At 44.3% G+C, this 19840-nt stretch overlaps 1 protein-coding gene across 9 annotated transcripts in view; it reads right to left on the reverse strand.

Moving 5' to 3' along the window:
- The window catches only part of ADAMTSL3 (ADAMTS like 3), a 372565-nt gene that overhangs the window by 24761 nt on the left and 327964 nt on the right, over window positions 1–19840 (reverse strand). For 7 of the 9 annotated variants that reach the window (XR_012895741.1, XM_075897127.1, XM_014581638.3 and 4 more), the window contains exons 24-27: window positions 9549–9731; window positions 3795–3914; window positions 2154–2366; window positions 171–354 (exon numbers count right to left, since the gene is read on the reverse strand). Coding sequence is in view for 7 of the 9 variants with exons in the window: in XM_075897127.1 (XP_075753242.1) it covers window positions 171–354; window positions 2154–2366; window positions 3795–3914; window positions 9549–9731 (700 nt within the window). In the remaining 2 variants the exon portion in view is untranslated. Of the gene's footprint in view, window positions 1–170; window positions 355–2153; window positions 2367–3794; window positions 3915–9548; window positions 9732–15318; window positions 15429–19840 lie in introns of those variants that run through there. The other 2 variants (XR_012895743.1, XM_075897128.1) reach the window with 2 other exon arrangements.

Below are 19840 nucleotides of genomic sequence, written 5' to 3' on the forward strand. Positions count from 1 at the left end.
GTTGCTGATGGCTGCTCTTCACATCTCCCTTGGCTTAGGACCAATCACTGCACAAAAGCTAGTATATTACAGAGTCACAGTAGAAGAAATGGAAACAATTTCTGGGGTCTGTGAGCATATATTGAAAGAAAGTATTAATAGAGATTGAAACGCAAGTGGAAGGGATTTACCTGGCAGGACAGTCATGTACATTGCAGGACTGATAACTAACCACTGGCTTCTGATGGTTTTCACATAATGATTCATTCACTTTTTGTTGTTCTGAATTCACACACTGTAGCCTTCTGTAGTGGGTTCCTGAATTCCCACAGGTAGCAGAACAAGGACTATTGCCAGCATATTCCCATTTATAGTCTTTTAATAGAACAAATGCAAATAAAAATTAGTGAGAGAAACCATTATAGATAGTAATTGTTTAGCAAATGTATTGTGATACAGCAGTTTCCATAAGACAGACAGCTACTATGCTCATGGAAAAATAATCTTAGTTCCTGTCTAACAGGTCAAATTTTGCCCTCAAGTATTCACATGGACCTCCCAAGAAGTCAACAGGATTAGCATGTGTGCAAGAAGACAGAAACTGCTCATAGTAGGAACTGATGAACTTCTTTAAAGGCTTTTATAGCAATCTTTATACAGAGAGCATTAAAAAAAGAAAACTGTAACATAATGCTCTTCATGTTTCTTGCTGTTCTGTAAAAAGCCTGCTCTATATAGAACTAATCATTACTCCAGATTCCTTGCATTTCAGGATTTAAGATAATCTTGCCTGGTATAAACAATAGAAAATGCATCTAATGCATAAATAATTAGCCACTAAAACACCTGACAAGATGAAAAAGGATTTTTTTTTAAAAAAAGAACCCACTATATAAAAGACCAATCATCTCCAACAATTATAGCCCTTATATTTGATCACAAATCCGAATGATTTCCTTTCCACACACTCTGCCCTCCCTTTTTTTGACACATGGTAAAAGAGTAAGTACTATGTTGACAGATTTTTATGTGACTATAGAAGGAGTCAGATTTTTCTGTAATAATCAAAAATAATTGATAGCTACCATCTGCATCCACAGTCTCAATGCTACAGCATATACTGAATTCTTTAATTTATTGTTTTTCAGTGTTTCCTACTTACTTCTGGGTTTCTTAAAATAATACAAAGGGCTTTTTACAAAGCAGAAATGGTTAAATTTACTGACTGCAACTGTGATGGAGAGACTGTATTGTTTGTGTAACTATGATGACACTGTGCAGCAGTGGCCTTAATTTGCCTGCTGTACAAAAAAAACCACAACAAAAAACAAAGAAGTTCTTGCATTTTTTAAAATGTTTGGGCTAGGGATGTAAGTGAGTAGTTGTCGATTACCTGAGAAGCCTAGGTTACTCACTTCCCTGCCTTGCTGCCTCTGTATCAGCAAGAAGCAGGAGCTGGTACTGCGGGGAGCCAGCTTAAAAGCTGGTTCCCCTCAGCACTGTCTATGCGGTGCCACCTACTCTCTCCCCCCTTCCCATTCTGCTGCCTCTATCAGATGCAGCAGCGTGTGTGTGTGTGTGGGGGGGGGGGACAGGGCCCACCATAGGCAGCGGCTGCTCTGGCAGCAGCCCTGTTTGTGACCACCCGTCGGCACCATGAACAGAGATTGCTCTAGCAGCAGCCCCTGTCCACGGTGGGAGGGGAGGGAAAGCGGAGGGTAGGAGTGGTGCGTGCACTGGGACCCCCTGTGGACAGGGGCTACTGAACCCGATATGAACTAGGACTGAGCAATCCTGGCTCAGTCCCAGCTCACACCTGGTCTGGAACCTATCCCAGCTGCATCTCTGCAGTTTAAATGTAGTAGGAGCTGGGCTGTTTGCCTGCCTGATTTAATCTCTGTGTAACATATCAAGACAATGAATTGAGTAGCTTCTCGTTGATATATTATAAAATAAATGAATAAAATGAGCATTCACATAAAATTCAAGGTCTTGATCCTGCAAATACATCTGTTTAACTCACATAATTAAAGTTGAGTGTCACATTAGTGTTTACAGAAGTGGGGACTTAATACTTTATAGGTGAAAATTAGCAACAAGAGCAATAAAGTTCTCAAAACATTCAGGAGAAACGTGATTAAAAATAAGAATTTGTCATAGAATTTTCCACAAACCTTCCTTCTTGACATTTACCCAAACAGACAATGGTTTTACACTAGTCGAAGTCCGACATTTGTATTGTCCATCAAAATGACCAGCCATAGTGTTCACCTCTAGGATGCGTCCTCCAATCAGGGCTCTATATACTAAGCCTTTAACTTCCTCAATTGGATGATTTCTGAAGAACCAGTGAATCATGTTTCTCTGATTAGGATGCACTGGACAACCTAGAAATCAATGGCATTTTAGTATTTTTTTCTAAGCTGAATGGATATATTGTGGTATCTGTGTTTTCTATTTGTGTACAGGTATGTGGAACCTTCCTTCCATGTAAGTAAAAAGAGGGGTCTGTATTAATTTACAGAAATCTGAGGTAAGGCAAAATGAGTCCTGAGTACTCTCAGATAAGCTACCTTCCACTAAAGCTAAAGTGGAGGCTCTGTTGTACAGCTGCCACAATTCTTTACATTCTCCCTCCACTTTAATAAGAGTTTACTATATTCTTTATAGTGAAATCCTGACTCCATTGAAATGAATTGTAAAACTCCCATTGACTTTAACAAAGTCAGGATTTCATTCCAAGATTGTGAATAATGTTTAAATATGGATTCCTTTTTTAAAAGGACATACATGTCCTGATAGAGATCACTGCATATTACTTTATAGTAACAGACATGAATGTGTAACCGAGAAGCACAAAGATAACTGACAAGGGGGAGTGAAATCTGCTCTATTGCTTTGGGAGCCAGGTGGCTTTTAGCTCATGCTGTAGAGGGACATGGCATTGGCCCCTAAGGTCACAGATTCAATTCCTCCTGCCAGAGGTCCCCAGCTTTAAAAATGGAAACAGAAATATTAGTTTCTCCCCAGGGGCCATGCCCTACCTCTAGGGGGCCACATGGAAAAAACAGAACATTAGGTAAATTATGTACCTTTTTTTCCAACTAACAGTGGCTATGAGGGGGGCCACAGAGGTAAACGAGGCTCAGAAGGGGGCCATGAGCAAAAAAGGGTTGAGAAACACTGAGATAGACCATGTGATATATAGAGTTACCATTTTTTAATTGTTTTAAAATAATTCCTTATATAAAAATTACACTCCATCACTTCTTTCTCCCTCTTCAGTAAAAATCTTTGAGAGAAGATAGCATGTTCTGATGGGTGACAAATCAGGGCTATGATAAATCAAAGCAGAAGAAGAGATGAAGACCCATAAGAAAAAGGAAAAACCCTCCATATTTCAACAGGAAATGTTGTGAATGTCTCCAAATGACCAAATCAGGCTGAAAACAAAAGATCAGTTTAGCATGCAATCATGATATATTGGCAGAGCTATATTTATTTATATGCATTTGTTTGTCAGATGATAGTTTTTAACAGCAGTTAATGATAATTCAGGAGAATTCAGTGATGACCATAACATAGCACTCTTGCTTGTTCTATTACAATGGACCATAGCTGCTAGAATGTGATGACTAGGCAGAATTTTGGGACATCTTCCAGTTTCTGATTACAGATGTTTCTCTAGCGATAAAACAGATATTCCTAGGGCTTTAATCTTTGTTGTATGACCATCCTAATACTGTCCTTTCCATTTTAAAGCCGTTATTACTAACACAATTTTTAATTTTGAGAACAAAGCCAAAGCAGCATACCTATTCTTAATAGATCACCAGGCATTACACTAATATTTGTGCCAATTCCAGATGCCATCAGGACACGCTTCCTCCTGCTACCTTTTATTGATACTGTGTTAGTCTCTGGAACCATTTTTTCTGGAAAACAATGCATTGAAATACATGATAAAAAGATACTTACAAGGATGATTTTGATCAAACTGTCCAATATTCTATTCATGAAACGGAAGGATTACCATGTTTTGGAATTCTTTAGGAACATTGTCTTGTATATTAATGAAGGGGTTTTCAAACTTTGGGTCACAGCTTGTAAGGATAAGCCGCTAGCTAGCTGCAAGATGCTTTTTTTTTAATCTGAGCATCTGTAAGTATGGTCACTTGCAGCTCTCAGTGGCTGCAGTATACCATTCCTGGCCAATGGGAGCTGCAGAAAGTGGTGCGGGCTGAGCCATTACTTCCTGCAGCTCCTATTGGCCAGGAATGGTGAACCACAGCCTCTGGAGGCTGCAAGAAGGCATACCTATGAACACTCAGGGTGCATCTAGACTACAGGGTTTTTTTGGAAAAACGGCCGTTTTCCAAAAACCGTTAACTACATCCACACTGCAATTGCGTTCTTTCAAAAGAAAATCAAAAGAATGCAGGTTTTTTTCCGATATTGGTAAACCTCAATCTACGAGGAAGAACGCCTTTTCTGAAAGAGCTCTTTTGGAAAAAGGTATGTGTGGACGCAGAAGAGGGAGTTTTTTCGAAAGAAGAGGCCTCCAGGAAAAATCACAGGTGCCCTGGTGGCTATTCCATCCATAGTAATCACAGCTTATATGCGAGAGAGTGTCCAATGAGTGCGGACACTCTCTGTCGAAAAAGATCGCTTTTTCAATGCGCTTTTGAAGTGTGAACACTCTCTTTCGGAAGAAGTTTTTTTGGAAGATCTCTTCCGAAAAAGCTTCTTTCAAAAGAAGCTTGCAGTCTAGACATAGCCTCAAGTAAACAAAACATCTCATGGCCAGCTAGCCATGACCCAGTGTAGAAAACCTCTGCATGAATGCACTGAAACACACACACACACACACACACACACACACACACACCCTCCTTCTTTTAGAAGTTTTTTTAGAGGAACATTTGTAACTGAACATCATTCGAAATTTCATCTTAACAAAACAACCCTGTTATCCATCCAGTGCAATAAAATATTATGTAAATCTTTGATCTTGTTTAATGTTTCTCAAGACAATGTCATTTAACTTTTCATTATCAGATAGTCATATGCAGCAATTTTTAAAATCCTCTCATTGGAGTCAGCTTAATCACTTGGTTCCTTCTGATGGAAATATGAGAAATAGCTAAAATAATAATAAGACATCTATTAAAAATCTGCTCTGTATGGTAGTGGCTGCATAATATGGATGGAATCATGTTTGTCACTACAGTAATATCTTTTTTTCACATTAATGCCAGAATACCGTATATACTCGAGTATAAGCCGACCCGAATATAAGCCGAGGCACCTAATTTTACCACGAAGAACTGGGAAAAAATATTGACTCGAGTATAAGCCTAGGGTAGGAAATGAGGCAGCTACTGCTAAATGTAAAAAATGAAGATAGATACCAATAAAATTACATGAATATTTATTTCAAAGAAAAACAATAACCTAGCTCTGTAAGTGGAAAAGGGGGTCAACAAAAACAATATGGTATCAAAAATACCGTAACTCCCGCTCAAAGTCCTCCCGCCAATCCAATGAGCCCCTGAAGGGCCGCCTGCAAGAAAGCGCCCAGCGCCAGCACCAGTCACACAGGGGAACAGACGCTCGGACACTCGGTCCAACCAGCTCCGCCCCTGCTGCCCCCGCCCGGACCTTTCCCAGGCCAGAGCCCCTCTCGGCTGCTCCCCGAGCCTCCCTGCCGGCGGCCCTGGGGCGAGGCCGCTGGCTCCGAGCAGCATCTGCGGGCGCACCCGCAACCCAAGCGGCCGGCAGAGGCTCCGAGCGCCCCGCGCAGCGATGGCCCCCGACACATGGAGCCCAGCCCACTCCCGGCAGCGCCCCCCGCCCCGAGCGCCTCGGTTACCGGAGCTGGAGCTCCGGGCTCACGCGGCTAGACCCGGCCGGCGGCAGAGACGCGCTGAGCCCGCCCGCCTCAGTTCTCGAGACGCTGACTCGAGTATAAGCCCAAGGGGGGGGGGCATTTTTCAGCACAAAAATGTGCTGAAAAACTCGGCTTATACTCGAGTATATACGGTAACTGCCAAAAACATGGTCAATAGGTCAGTAACATACTTAGTTCTTACTACTTTATCCAAGTTTATTTTTAATGAATGTACATATTATACATGGTTCTGCCTCCTCCTTTGGTTTAGTTTTTTTTATTGCTTTTTACTACTTTCTTAGGCTGCTCCTATTAGCTGAACTCTTCTGCATTTTTTATTTTGCAGTATAACAAAGTATCTACTGAAGCATTTATGTGCATGGTGGTATGTACACCAACTTAAGGCCTGATTATGGCTAACCCTGCACTGACACAAAGAGGAGACGGAGTACACTCATTTCCATCCCTCCTCAGCAGGGGCCAGCTAGATCTTTAGTCCTTTTACTCCATGAATGTGAAGACTATGTACATTTTATGCTGTCACATAACTTGCCAGAGAGGGGCAGAACTACTGTCTGACCTACAATGCTTTTTAAGGCTCCTGATCATTCATAGCCCCTCTAATACTGGTAGGGGGTTCAAAGACTCAATATAGCCCAATCTTCAAGTCCTGACACTGACAAAAGTTCCTTTCCATTAAAATCAGTTGGAATTTTGCCTGAACATGGACTAAGAATTGCAGTATTTGGCCCCTATTACCTACTTCAAATTCATTTGAATCAGCATCAGGTGACTGGGAAACAAATAGAGATGAGGCTCTAACCAGCAGCCCTGCGACACATCTTTTATTATACTATCCTCCTCAGAAACACCTGGCTCCTTTGCTTCAGTGAGGGAGGTGGAAACCATGTGTGTATCCTCTTGCCACTGTTTACTGTATGCTCCACAATCCCGCTCTTATGCAGAGACTCATATCCCCTCAAATTTTTTACCTGCAGAAACACTCCCTCACCATCTCTAAGCCAACCAATACTTGTGTGCTTAACAATGAGGGTTTGTAACAGAACTCAGACCACAGTGTTTGGGGAGGTAGTTTTTACAGATGGAAGATCAATGCACGGGAGGTACTTCGTGTAAGGGGACTGTTACCCCTCACTAAAACTCTGTGGGAGTTTTTGGTTTGCCAGCTCACAGTATCTGAAGGGGAAGAGTTCATGAGACTGACTGACCCCAGAGACAATGGAAAGCAGTCAACACTCCAGCTCAGCCTGATTGACAGGTTGGACAGGCCAGTGAGGAAGGGGAGAGGCCAGGCCCCATCCTCCCTGTGAGCTGGGATTGTTCTGGCTCTCTCTCTGAACAAACAAGCTGTGTGCAGAAGAGGTCCTGCAAAGACAGAGAGCTGAAATAGGAGGACAAGCTGTGTGAAGAAGTCCTGCAAAAACAGGGAGCTGAGAGACTAGCAAAGCAAGCTGTGTGCTGAGGGGCAGTGTTTGCAGCAGCTGAGCCTGACACACAGAGCTCAAGAGCGCAGACCCTGTGTTGAGCAGCAGACTGGCAGTGCTCAGAGAGCCAAAAGGAACAGAGAAGCAACGCAAGAAGCTAGAGACTGGCCACACAGCACAGCCTGCAGCTGGATGTGGTGAGCAGCTGGGAACTGCAAAGTGTGGGGAGAGGCTCTGGACTGGGAGAGGGGTCTGGCCACTTAGAGCTTGAGGCTGTGTGGTCACTGCCAGAGCAAGCGTGTCCAGCCTGCAGCCCCCTGCAGCACATCCAAGGCCTCTAAGGGGCCTCTAAGGAAGAGACTGTGGACTGTCCTTACACTCTGCAGGCTGCTGTTTTGATGTCCCTGTGCTACAGAGCAGGGCTGTGTGTTCTCATTTAACCATTCTCATTTTGTCTTATTCTTTTCTCTTTAATCAGTTGTTGTTTAATAAATTGTATTTGCTTTGAACCTTATGAAGTGATCACTGGGCCAAGAAGGCCTGCAGTGTAAAGAGAGCACCTCGGAGTGGGGACACCCTAACTCCTGCCCCTAGTGACTACAAGGTCAGGGATTAAGCCCCAGGAAACCTGGGCCCAGCCTTGTTGGGGTTTCAAGGGCTCTGCTACTCAGGAGAGTGGAGGGGGAGCCCTCAGGATCAGGGAGCTGTGGGGTAAAGGAAGTGGGAGCGGGGACTCAGATCCTTTCGCTGGTTCATTTCACCGGGGTGGTATAGAAGCCAGGAAAGTTCCCCACAATAGCGGGATCATTCCCCCGCTTACATTAGGGGCCAAGCTTGCATTGTGGGATTTAACATGACTAGTATATTCTCAGTTGAATTGATTAACTAGCCATTTTTTGCTTTTCATTTTCAGTTTCTTATTTCTTACTGAGTTAGATAAAGACACTTGGAGTGGGTTTCCCATGTTTTGTAATTTTTATTTTTCACTTGTGTATGTTTTATTAGCTTCTGAAATTAGAACTTCCACTAGTTTAAGTGGGTTGCTCTGCATTTCCTTGGGAAGCCTGCCCTCTGTCTCCAGGTCAGCGCACCAAGCATTCTTTAATCTGGGCTTATCTCCTACAGAGTGTTAACAAGGCTCCCAAAGACCCAGGCATCTTGCTTAAAGACTATAGGCTGCTGTCCAAAAGATGGAATACAGGCAGTCCCCGGGTTACGTACAAGATAGGGACTATAGGTTTGTTCTTAAGTTGAATTTGTATGTAAGTGGGAACTGGCTCCAGATTCAGCTGCTGCCACTGAAACTGACCAGGGGCTGACTACAGGAAGCCGGAGGCAGAGTTGCTCTGCCCCCAGCTTCCTGGAATCAGCCTGATCAGTTTCAACAGCTGCTGAATCCGGAGCCTGGGACAGAACAGCTGGGGCGCTGCCGGTAGGTTCCCACAGGACCAACCCGGCAGCAGCCCAGCTGCTCTACCCGAGGCGTCCCGCAACAAAAGCCTGGTCTGCTGGGGGGGGGGCGCACTAGCTGCGTCCCCTCCCCCCCAGCAGACCAGGGAGACCCGAGCAAAGCCGCACAGGTGGAGGGACCCCGCTGCCTGTGCGGCTTTGCTCCTGTCCCCCTGGTCTGCTGGGGGGGTCCAGCAAAGCCGCTGGACCCCCCCAGCAGACCAGGGACAGGAGCAAAGCCGCACAGGCAGCGGGGTCCCTCCGCCCGGGCGGCTTTGCTCCCGGGCAAACGAGCAAAGCCGCCCAGGCGGCAGCTTTGCTCGGGTGTCCCTGGTCTGCTGGGGGGGTCCAGCGGCTTTGCTGGACCCCCCCAGCAGACCAGGGAGACCGGGAGAAGCTTTTCTCGCCCCGGAGGACACGGGTGGCGACCCGCCGCCCGTGAGCTCTGGGGCGAGAAATGCCCCATTCGTAAGTGCGGATCCGACATAAGTCGGATCTGCATAAGTCGGGGACTGCCTGTAGTTGCTTAGTAGCAAGTGGGTGGAGCACCAAGAAAGAAGCATCAGAACTCAAATTCTCTGTGCTCAAAGTCAGCATAAACAGACAGTACAGAATGAAAAAACATACTTCAAAAGGGCCAGTTTCCATCAGGAAATTCCAAATCCATGCCAATTAGAGGATTAAATATTTATCTAAACACATCCCTATCGATTCTAAGAACAACACTTGATAACCCAAATGGTTTGTCATTGCTTAGGAATGATGAACTATGATTTTACACTCACCAAATAAGTGGAGGACAGATGTGGATACTGCTTTCCCAAGAACACTGGTTGCTGTGCAACTATATGTGCCTGCATTTTCAAATGAAACATTCTGCAGAAATAAGGACTCATTCAAAAGCAAGAAAGAATTGTTTCGTAAGGATTCTTTCTTCTTAAGCCAAGTTACCTTCGGGTGGGGAACACCTTAAAAAGGCAAATAAGAACAATGATTACTTTAAATACAACTTAGGTTTTATCTCGTAGGGTTTTCCACTGTTGCCCATCACTGTAATATCAGAGTGCATAGAGTTGTTGTAATATTGTGCTGACATTGCAATCTAAAGCAATAGCAGCCTTAACAATGTAAGCACATTTCTACATTCACAACAAAATATCCTCAAATTGATAATTCCCATTTATAACACTCAGTTTCAGCAGTACTTCAGCACAAATCAGTAATAAAAAGTTAAACACTCCATGGAAACCTAACAGAATAGCTTTACAAATGACCATTAATTCTCAGAAAGTAACAAGAGCCTATTTTGCAAATCGATGTTCAAATAATTTATTCCACTGGATGCATGAGATTGCTCAGATGAATAAGGACAACTCATGTAAATGTTTGCAGGATCAGGCCATTTCAAATAGCACCTTTTATACAAACTAAATCCCGGGCTAAAATAAAATTACAAAATTCTTAAAATAGAAGCAGAGAAAGACAGAGTAATTAGGAGGCACAATAGACAACTGTGCTTTCACTTGTGGGAGAAATACACACATATATGGGATTTGAGAATAGAGCAGGGAGTTGGTGTGTGCCCCGAGTATAAGAAGGCTGTTCCACATGATGGGATCTGGAGAGACAATTCTACAGCAGATGAAGGGATAGGGAGAGGAACAGTCTAACGCACAACACTCTTTTTCATTGTGCTGCAGAAGGCAAACTGTATTATAATTGCTCTTTAAGTGAAATTCTGTCATCTTTTCTATTAAACCATTAACTTCCAAGAATTCACTCTTGTCTGATACTTAACATCTCAAGTGTCAAACTAGGATTCTTTTTTCTTTTAAAGGAGCGATATTTGTTAATCAAACAGCATTATCACTACTTTCTAAACTTGATCTTATCCCCAAACATCTGCCTTGAAATCAAAATTTTGCAAGCCACTAATGCCAGCACGTTAAAAGTACTTTATTATCAACCCTTCACGCCAGCTGCTGGATCAGTGGCATTCTTCTGAAGTCCCAAAGGTTCAGGGAAATCACTCTGCATCACTCTTGTCATATCTGGCACAAGGCCATGCTTAAAGAGGCACTATGCATGATTCACATGAAGCAGGCATGAAAAAAGTTATTTTGTATTCTACACTGTGTTTTCTTGACTAAAAACACTTATTGTTGGTCATTTAAGGATATTATAATGGGTAGAGCTATCTGATTATTAGAACATTTGGAAATACTAACCATTTTGAATACTAATTCAGACCCCTTTCTTCACAGAACATTGTGCAGTATTGCCTTACAAATTATGTCTTCATGATGTGGAATGGCCCTTAAGAAGAACTTTAACAATTCCATCACTGGCTTAGTACTTTCAATGCACACCTCACATTTTTCCTTCAGTATAATAGGAACCAGATACATTTTTTGGATTCAGCTATTTCACTGAAGGAAAATATTCCTCATACCAATTTCTCTAGAAAGCAATCCGACAGAAACACTCTATAAAATTATCAAAGATTTAAACTAGACAAACTAGTAACTAGTAACTGTTTTTAAGTTCACTAGGGAGTGATGTCCCTTGCTTGCTATGCTTGCCATCCCACTCTTTGGGGCTAGGCAGCCCCATCTCCTCTGGGGAGGGCCAGGCTGAGGTGTGGCAGCTCTGGCCTGTCCCAGCTCTCTCTCCTGGGGCACCAGGTCTGCCCAAGGCCAGTCAACCCCAGCACTTCTCCCCCCCCCCCCCCCCCGGCTGCCGGGGGTAGGGCCAGGTGGAGGCTGACCTGGCTCTCTCCCCCTGACTGCTGCGGGGTTGGGACAAGGCCAAGGCTCTCCCCTGCTGAAGTAGGGGCTGAGCCTACCCCAGCCCTGGCTTTTCCCTCCACTGCTCCTGGCCCTGAGGCCACGCCGGCTCTTGCCCCCCCTGGCCCTTTCCACTCCCACCCAACCCTTGGCTCTTTCCTCCCCCTGGCTGCCAGGAGCACTGGGGTGAGGAGGGGGAGAGGGTGCATGGCTCACCCCCGAGCACCGGGAAGGGGGGCAGGGGAGAGGCCATGGGGCTTGCGGCTTCCATCCACTGAGCACTGGGGGGGGGGGAGGAGGAGAGGGAGGAGGAGGAGAAAGGCCACCTGGCCACCAGAGCACTGGGGGGTGGAGGGGAAAAGCCACGGAGCTCCAGCTTCGGCCCCCCTGTCTCCCAGAACACCAGGGGCTGGGGGAGAGGAAAGGTCTTCGTGACTTTGGCCCCCTCTGGGGAGAGAGGCTGCTCTGGGGCCTCCCCAGACCCTACAGAGCAGCCAAACACTGGCAAAGGGGAGGGAGGGAGGAGGCAGGCAGGACACAGAGTGATGTGATGATGTCACTCTGTTGTCCCACAGGAAAACTTTATATATATATATATATATATATATATATATATATACATAGAGAGAGAGAGAGAGAGAGAGAGAGAGAGAGAGAGAGAGAGAGAGAGAGAGAAAAAGAAAAGACTGTGTACCACTGAACAAAATAGCACAAAAACAAGCTATGGTCTGTAGAGTGCACAAGTTTCCAAAATCAGAAGATATCTTTCAACTTGTCCAGAAGAAGCTTTACACTATTTTGAGAAATCCTGGTGGACTTAGGAAGAGCTTTTGTTTTAAGCATCTCTTGTAATTAATTTAATCTTTTTGGCTAACATGAATCCTTCTCAGATAGCAATGGGCCTATTAATATCACAGAGAGCCCTATTTGTTTGGTTCACTAAGCCCTATGGGACGCTGCTTTAAAAACAGCACACACATGCACAAATAATGTCCAAAATGTGTTTATCTGTATTCTTAACTTAAATTAAATATAAGCTATCAAGCATAGGCTACACATTCTTACAAGGTTGTCTTGTTCCTAGGCAGGGGCAGTCAATTATTTTTTAATAACAATAACAATAATGAAAATAATAGGATTTTGTGGTTAGGGTTGCCAGGTGTCTGGTTTTCACCTGGACAGTCCGATATTTGCAGACTCCGTCCTGTAAAAAAACCCAGGAAATACCGGACATGTGCAATGTCTGGTATTTCCGGTTTCCCTAGGCTGGAAGCCTGGTGGGGACAATTTTCCTCTGCCGCATCTGGCAGGGGCAGGAAATGAGGAGTGTGGCAGAGTCTAACAAAGGGGGGCAATTGCCGGGCGCCATGCTAGGGGGGCGCCAGGGTGGGGTGGAAGGGGAGCGCATGCTGCTCTGGTTCACGTGACCAGCAGAGACGGGGAGCTAGCCACGTGATGCCTCTCTCTCCCTATAATGCGAGCCGAGGCTGCCGGGCCAGGCGGCAGGAGCAGCCACGTTAAAAGTCAGATTGTTCCTCCGTGCCTGGCACTGTGGAGGGGGAGGGGGGAGATTTGATTGGAGTGGGGGCTCCCAACGCTGGGGATGCCTCCCTCAGGGGGAGGGGGGAGTGCACTGGGATGGGGGGGCACTAGGAGGGTCTGGTTCTGAGGCAGGGGTGAGTGAATTAGGATGGGGGGACACTAGGGGGATCTGGGTCTGAGGCAGGGGTGAGTGCATTAGGATGGGGGGGCACTAGGGTGGCCTGGATCTGAGGCAGGGTGAGTGCATTGGGATGGGGGACACTGTGGGGAGCCTAGGTCTGAGGCAGGGGTGAGTGCATTGGGATAAGGAGACTGGGGGGCTGGCTCAGAGGTAAGGGTGGGTGCATTGGTGGATAGTGTGTGGTCTCAAACTGGAGGAAGTGGTGGAACTTTTGCTTAACAACTTTGGCTCCCCCCCCCCTTTTTTTTTTTGCTTAACAACTTTGGTCTTCCCCCCTTTTTATTCCCCCGTGCTTTTTTTTTTTGACGGGGGGTGTATGTATTCGTTACTTTTTGTTAAACTATCAGGCAACCCTATTTGTGATCCATTCAAAAGCATCTGGCAGTCTGGATTTGGCCTGCAGTCGGCCTACTGACTACCCTCTCTTAGGGATTCTCTCTGTAATGTTGCTCTGTCCCCGCTTCTTGTTCCTTCTGACCCTCTTTGGATACATTTACACAGGGAGTGGTAGTCTGTGGCAGCAAAGCTCAGAGCCGGGTTGACAGACTTGGGTTGCCAGGGCTTGGGCTACCATGCTAAAAACAGCTGCGTATTTGTTGAGGCATGGGCTTTGAAGCCCAGAGGTTTGTGTGTTCAGAGCTCAAACCACAACATCTAAGCCTTTTAGGGCCTATACGGGAGCTAGTGAGCTCTCTGGCCTGGGCTCCAGAATAAACAAGGAGTTTAAAGGATAGCTCTTCCTGTCCCTGCAGGTCACAAATCCTGCCACCTGTCATACTCCCCTTTAAAGTCTGTTTGAATTATTAGCAAATAATCTTTTTTTTTATGTCAACAGCCTCTGTGAATTTCTCCTTGTTGAAGACAAGCAAGCAATACTGCCCAGAGTGAAAGGCAGGCCAAGTACCTCACAGGAATAAAGATTGAAGCACTGATTTTTCAAACCCTGCCCCTCAGAAGGGAGATGGGTCTAAGGAATAAACAGAACTGCATGTGGCTGTTTTGCAGTTTACTCCCAATAGAAATGCACAATAAATCTTAAATCTACTATGCAGTGTCACCACAAGAGGGAAAATACAGGAGACCCTTGCAATTCCCGGGAATGCTATTTGTGGTTCTGCATATTCACAGGTCTCCTGTCCTGTCCTGGAGGCAGCAGAGGCTGGGAACCATAGGGGAACTCACTCTAGCTCCCAGCAGCTATGGCGAGTTCAGGAGCCGTGGGGAGCTAACCACATGGGCTGGCAGCCAGGGCTCCCAGTATTCATGAATTTTGCCATTTGCGGTGGATGTGGAAATGCCATGAAGTGCAAGGGATTCTTCTCTGAAAAAAAATCTAATATGTCTTTAAAAATGTAATCTAATGTGAGACAATGAATGCTATTATGCACTAATCATAATTATATGGTAATTGTATGGAATCACTACAGTGCAGCATTTTATTGGCTGAAAAAATATCATTTTGTGTGTGTAGGGAGGGCCCTGAATGCTACTGGGCTATTTGGCTAAGGGTGGTCGAATTTGCCCTTGGGCTATCTTTCTTGTTCTTCCTTAGTTTAACCACTGAGTGGCAACACCTGGATTACAGCCAAACTAATGACAGTCAACACACTGATTCTCAATCCCCAGGCAACAGCAACTCAATCAGCACACAGCTGTGGCTCATATGACATCCTCAAGGCCATACAGGTGGTCTATATAGTGTGTGAATGTGGCCCACAAGAGAACTGTAAATATGGTCTACAATGGTAAATAGGCTGAGAATCACTGCCTTACGGTACATCTCACAGCAAAGTAAAAGCTAGAGCTGGCCTATGCTAGCCAACGTGGGCTCAGGCTGAGGGACTGTTTCATTGCTATGTATATTTCTGGGATAAGACTGGTGTCCAGGCTCTAGGATCCTGCAACGTGTCTCTTACTCCACTCTGGCAGTGAACAGAGGCCATAGAGGATAGTGGGTGGGGACAGGGCAGTAGAGGGCCAGTGTATGCTGCATGCTGCTGTGCTTCACCATCCAGAGTAGCCCAGAACCTGGGAAGCATAAAGTACCATAAAGATTTCCAGGCTGTGCCTTATAAGGTGTGAATCCAGAGATATGAAGCAGTCTGTCCAGAACTTGGTTTTTGTTTATGGTGTTTTAAGGTGTGGAGAGATGCATCCTACAAATGAATTTAAAAAAGTCAGAAGAAAAATGTAAAGCAACCTTTGAACAGCTCCTTTACTTTCTCATATTGTCCCTTGACCAGGCTTTGCTCTTGGATATGGAAGCATGCACAATTCAAGCTGATTCCATCATCTTTATTTGTTTATACTTCCAACGACAGATCTATTTCTGCCCTGCCTCTCCCTCAAGACATCAAGTTCTTGCACACACTGTATTTTCCAAAATTCCTTCCAATAGAAACTCTGACTTTTGGAAAATACTCTAGAAAAACAATGTTTACAAGTGTATTTATGTTTTGTACGTTACCAACCTTGAACAGTGCGTCACATTCAACTCCTTTTCTTAAGATTACATAGTGCCAGAGCCAATTCACAAACCACAATTTTACACTTTAGTTGATTAGCCTTTCATTATGCAGCTTCCATTTAATTTGACTTTAAAAACTACTCAGGCTAATTAATACTAGCTGAGATACTGCCTTTATTTTTGTTTTTTTGCTGCAAAATGATCTACGCAGCAGGGCAAAGCATACTTATTTCTCCCATTCCTCTCATGACATCAGGGAAGGTCTAGACGGTACTGAGTCCTGCTATGAGGGCAGGTCTAGACGGTACTGAGTCCTGCTATGAGGGCAGGGGACTGGACTCGATGACCTCTCAAGGTCCCTTCCAGTTCTAGTGTTCTATGATTCTATGGCTCTTATGCTACTATTTTAAGAAGCACTGAATCAGCTGCCCAGAGGACTTGCTCACAAACTCACGATGTGGTACACAGCATGTCACACAAATCGAGAACTGATTTTCATAGAAAGGATAGATAAGGCTTATGTTTTACCCTCTAAATGCTCACATAAATAAGCTTTCTTATGAACATTAAACTTCATTTGCCAAACAGAGAACAAATTAGCAATAGGACTATGTGGAGTTTTCACCTCTTAGCAGCGGCAAACTGAACAGAAGCCAAAATGTTATTTAATCCTATTTGCTTATGTAGGACTTAAATGGTACCTAGAGTGAATTTCACCCTGTGGGCCTAATTCTCATTTCCATGAAGGACTGTTAACATTGGGCCATAAAAAAGCACGAATTATATCGACTCCCATTTTAGGGCCTCTTTACACTACCAGAGTTGTGTAAAGTGTCTAAGCGTATGTCTGCACTGCAGCTGGATGTGTGCTTTTCAGCTTGAGCAGACAGACGCATGCAAGTTCTGCTCAACCAAGCATGCTGTATAGCTGGGAGTAGCTGGGTGGCAGCTCAGGCTAGCCAACTGGATGCAAATTTGCCCAGATAGCTTGGGCACATATTTGTGCAGTTAATTTGCATCACCACTCATACTACCCATGGCTAATCTGCAATCTTTCTGAATCAATGGCCCTGTGACTGCTTTATCTTAGGGAGGCAGTAGCTTGCCATCACTGTCCCTGGGACTAGTGCAGCTCAGGAACACACATTCTTCTCCAAACAAACAATCATAAGGCTGTGAAAGTTTGGGCACATTCCAGTTCCCACTGATGTTCTTGGGAGTTCTGTCATCCCACTCTATGGTTCAACTGAAGAAACTACATAAACATATTATTAAATCCATCCTTGTGAAGGAAAGCAATTAAGACAAGTGAGGAATTAATAGTTTATGTTTAAATGTGTTCACCAGATCAGAAGCGGCTGAGAAACATTCAGGCTGTGTCTACACTGGCTCGATCCCACTCAAAAGCAGCTGCTCTTGCGCAAAAACTTGCTGCCTGTCTACACTATCCACGTGTTCTTGCACAAGTAAGCTGACATTCTAATGTATGAAATCAGGGCTTCTTGCGCGAGAACTCTGACACTCCCGCTCAGGAATAAGCCCTCTTGTGCAAGAGCTCTTCCAGAAGAGGCCAGTGTAGATAGGCAACATGAATTTCTTGCACAAGAAAGCCCTATGGTTAAAATGGCCATCAGAGCTTTCTTGCACAAGAGAGCATCTACACTGGCATGGATGCTCTTGCGCAAAAGCACATGCCAGTGTAGACGCTCTCTTCTGGAAGTTTTTGCAGAAGAACTCTTCCGCAAAAGAGTTTTTGCGTGAGAACGTGCCAGTGTAGATGTAGCCTCACTGTAACAGAGCAGAATAAATACTGGATAGCATCAAGCATGGAACGGCTGTAGGCTATGACAACATATCTCCAGAATTCCCAAAAAATCTTGGCTTGCGCAGTTCTTCAGTATGATCATCAGTGAAGGCAGGCTTCCGAAGATATGGCACCCCAAAAAAGCCATTGACCTCCCAAAGCCTGCAATGGACCCAAGTCAAGCATAACACTAATCATAGAATACCAGAACTGGAAGGGGCCTTGAGAGGTCATCAAGTCCAGTGCTTAACACTATCTAGATCATCCCTGATAGATGTCTATCCAACCTACTCTTAAATATCTCCAGTGATGGAGATTATGCAACCTTCCTAGAGCAACTGATTTCAGTGTTTAACCACCCTGACACTTAGGAAGCTTTTCCTAATGTCCAACCTAAACCTCCTTTGCTGCAATGTAAGCCCATTGCTTCTTGTCCTATCACCAGAGGCGAAAGAGAACAATTTGACCTAGGCATGACCATAGACTGCACACTGAGTTACCATGCTCAACTTAAGAAGACATAAGCTAAAGCTAAGACATGCAATAATCTTCTTAGCAAACTGACAGGTTTGTTATAGGGTGGGGGGGGAGGGGGAAGAAGGGGATTGTGTTCCATCTCTATTGATGTCAGCTTCTGCAACCTCGTATTTGGTGGTGAAGTACTGTGCAACAGTATGGATTTGTCACACACCAAGCTAGTGGATATGTAGTTACATGTCGTCATGCACAACATCTCCCGCACCATTTATTTGACTTCATTGCCATGGCTTCTAGTTCTGAGCAACACTGCTTCTCCTCATAACAGATGAGAGGCTGCCACTAGCAAGTTAGTGGAAAAAGTATGCGGCCACCTAAGCCAGCCCCTGAACAACGACCTTTTAAAATCACCAGCTGCTTGTTTGCTGTCACCTTGCCAATTATGGTCTCATCCTCTATGTCAGGATGCTAGGGCGGAAACACTGGCAAGAAGAATGGATAGCTGTTATAATCCCCTGGTTGTCCCATTGCCAATGGTCCCTGTTGAACAGGTCCCAGACTGGGCAAGGCCTCTGTGCAACCAACCAGTATTGCTGGAGCCTTCATGATGGCCCTTTGTGCAGCTGCAGTGCAACACTGATGATGACACCCATTGTCAATGAATCCTGCTGACTAGGATCAGTGGAGATCTAGAAGAACTGCATCATGCCACTGAAGATGACATCACTTGGATAAACGACTGTGCATATGCTAAATAAACAAATTAAGCCCATGCTAAAAGTTCAGCATGTGCATTACTGCCCTTCCTGAACAGAGATGCTTTCCTGAACTGGGGCCTGATGAGCTTTTAAAACTTTTAAAACCAGAATTTTAATCCTGCATGGATCTAAACCTTCTGATGTTAAAACTATCTGCTATAGACCTAAATTTAGACCTATAGACCTAAGGAGCTATAAAACTAAATTTAAAATTTAAACTATTTCTCTGACATCAAACAGAGATTATTTTCCACCATTACCAGAGCAGCTCTAAAATACTCAATGTTCCATGGAAGGAAAAGAAAGTTATTTTTTCTTTTTTTTTTAATTACAATTAGTGGCCCCAGGACAGCAAATATTATGGAAAATATTCCAGTTCTGGAGGGACTGTGAAACAAGTGGGTTTTACAAAAAACTTTCTACTATGGAGTGTCTTTAATATATTCAGTGCTCAAAAATAAATTTTCCCCAATCTTGAAAGCCCTATGAATTATTACACACTATAAAAAATCTTGGCTTACTAAATGGTGACTCTAAAACATTAGATATTTCTTCAGAACTTTTTTCCCTGGCAATGTAGAATCTCATAAAGTATCCTGCATTTCTCATTCAAAAGCAAGGCAGAATTCTGTTGGCACAAATCACTTTTTGCCGAACACTTTCTTTTCCCAAAAGTTTACTTAAAGAAGACATGGTAGTTTAGCTTCTAAAGTTAAGAAGGAAATATTATGGATTGAGTAACTTACTCCATGAAAGTCATCTGAATATTGCTTGTCCTACAAACACATATTTATAGCAGAGTTAAACTTTATTTCTAAGAAACTTTCTGCGCTCACTTCAAACATTCTTTTCTCTAGCAGAAGTGGCTTAAATCTTTCTGTACTCACCTGAATTATCCCACAGTGATCAATGCTGGGTCACAAATCTTCTTTAGACCCAATACAGGCCGTTCTTGCTATAAGTCCAAGATATGTTCCAAAAAACTCGGACTTACAGCGAAACAACTTAAAGTGGGGAATTTTCTTCCCTGTGGCTGACTTTCATTTTTGCAAATTGGGGATT

This window comes from Pelodiscus sinensis, chromosome 14 (assembly GCF_049634645.1).
Source record: "Pelodiscus sinensis isolate JC-2024 chromosome 14, ASM4963464v1, whole genome shotgun sequence".
Lineage (NCBI taxonomy): Eukaryota > Metazoa > Chordata > Testudines > Trionychidae > Pelodiscus > Pelodiscus sinensis.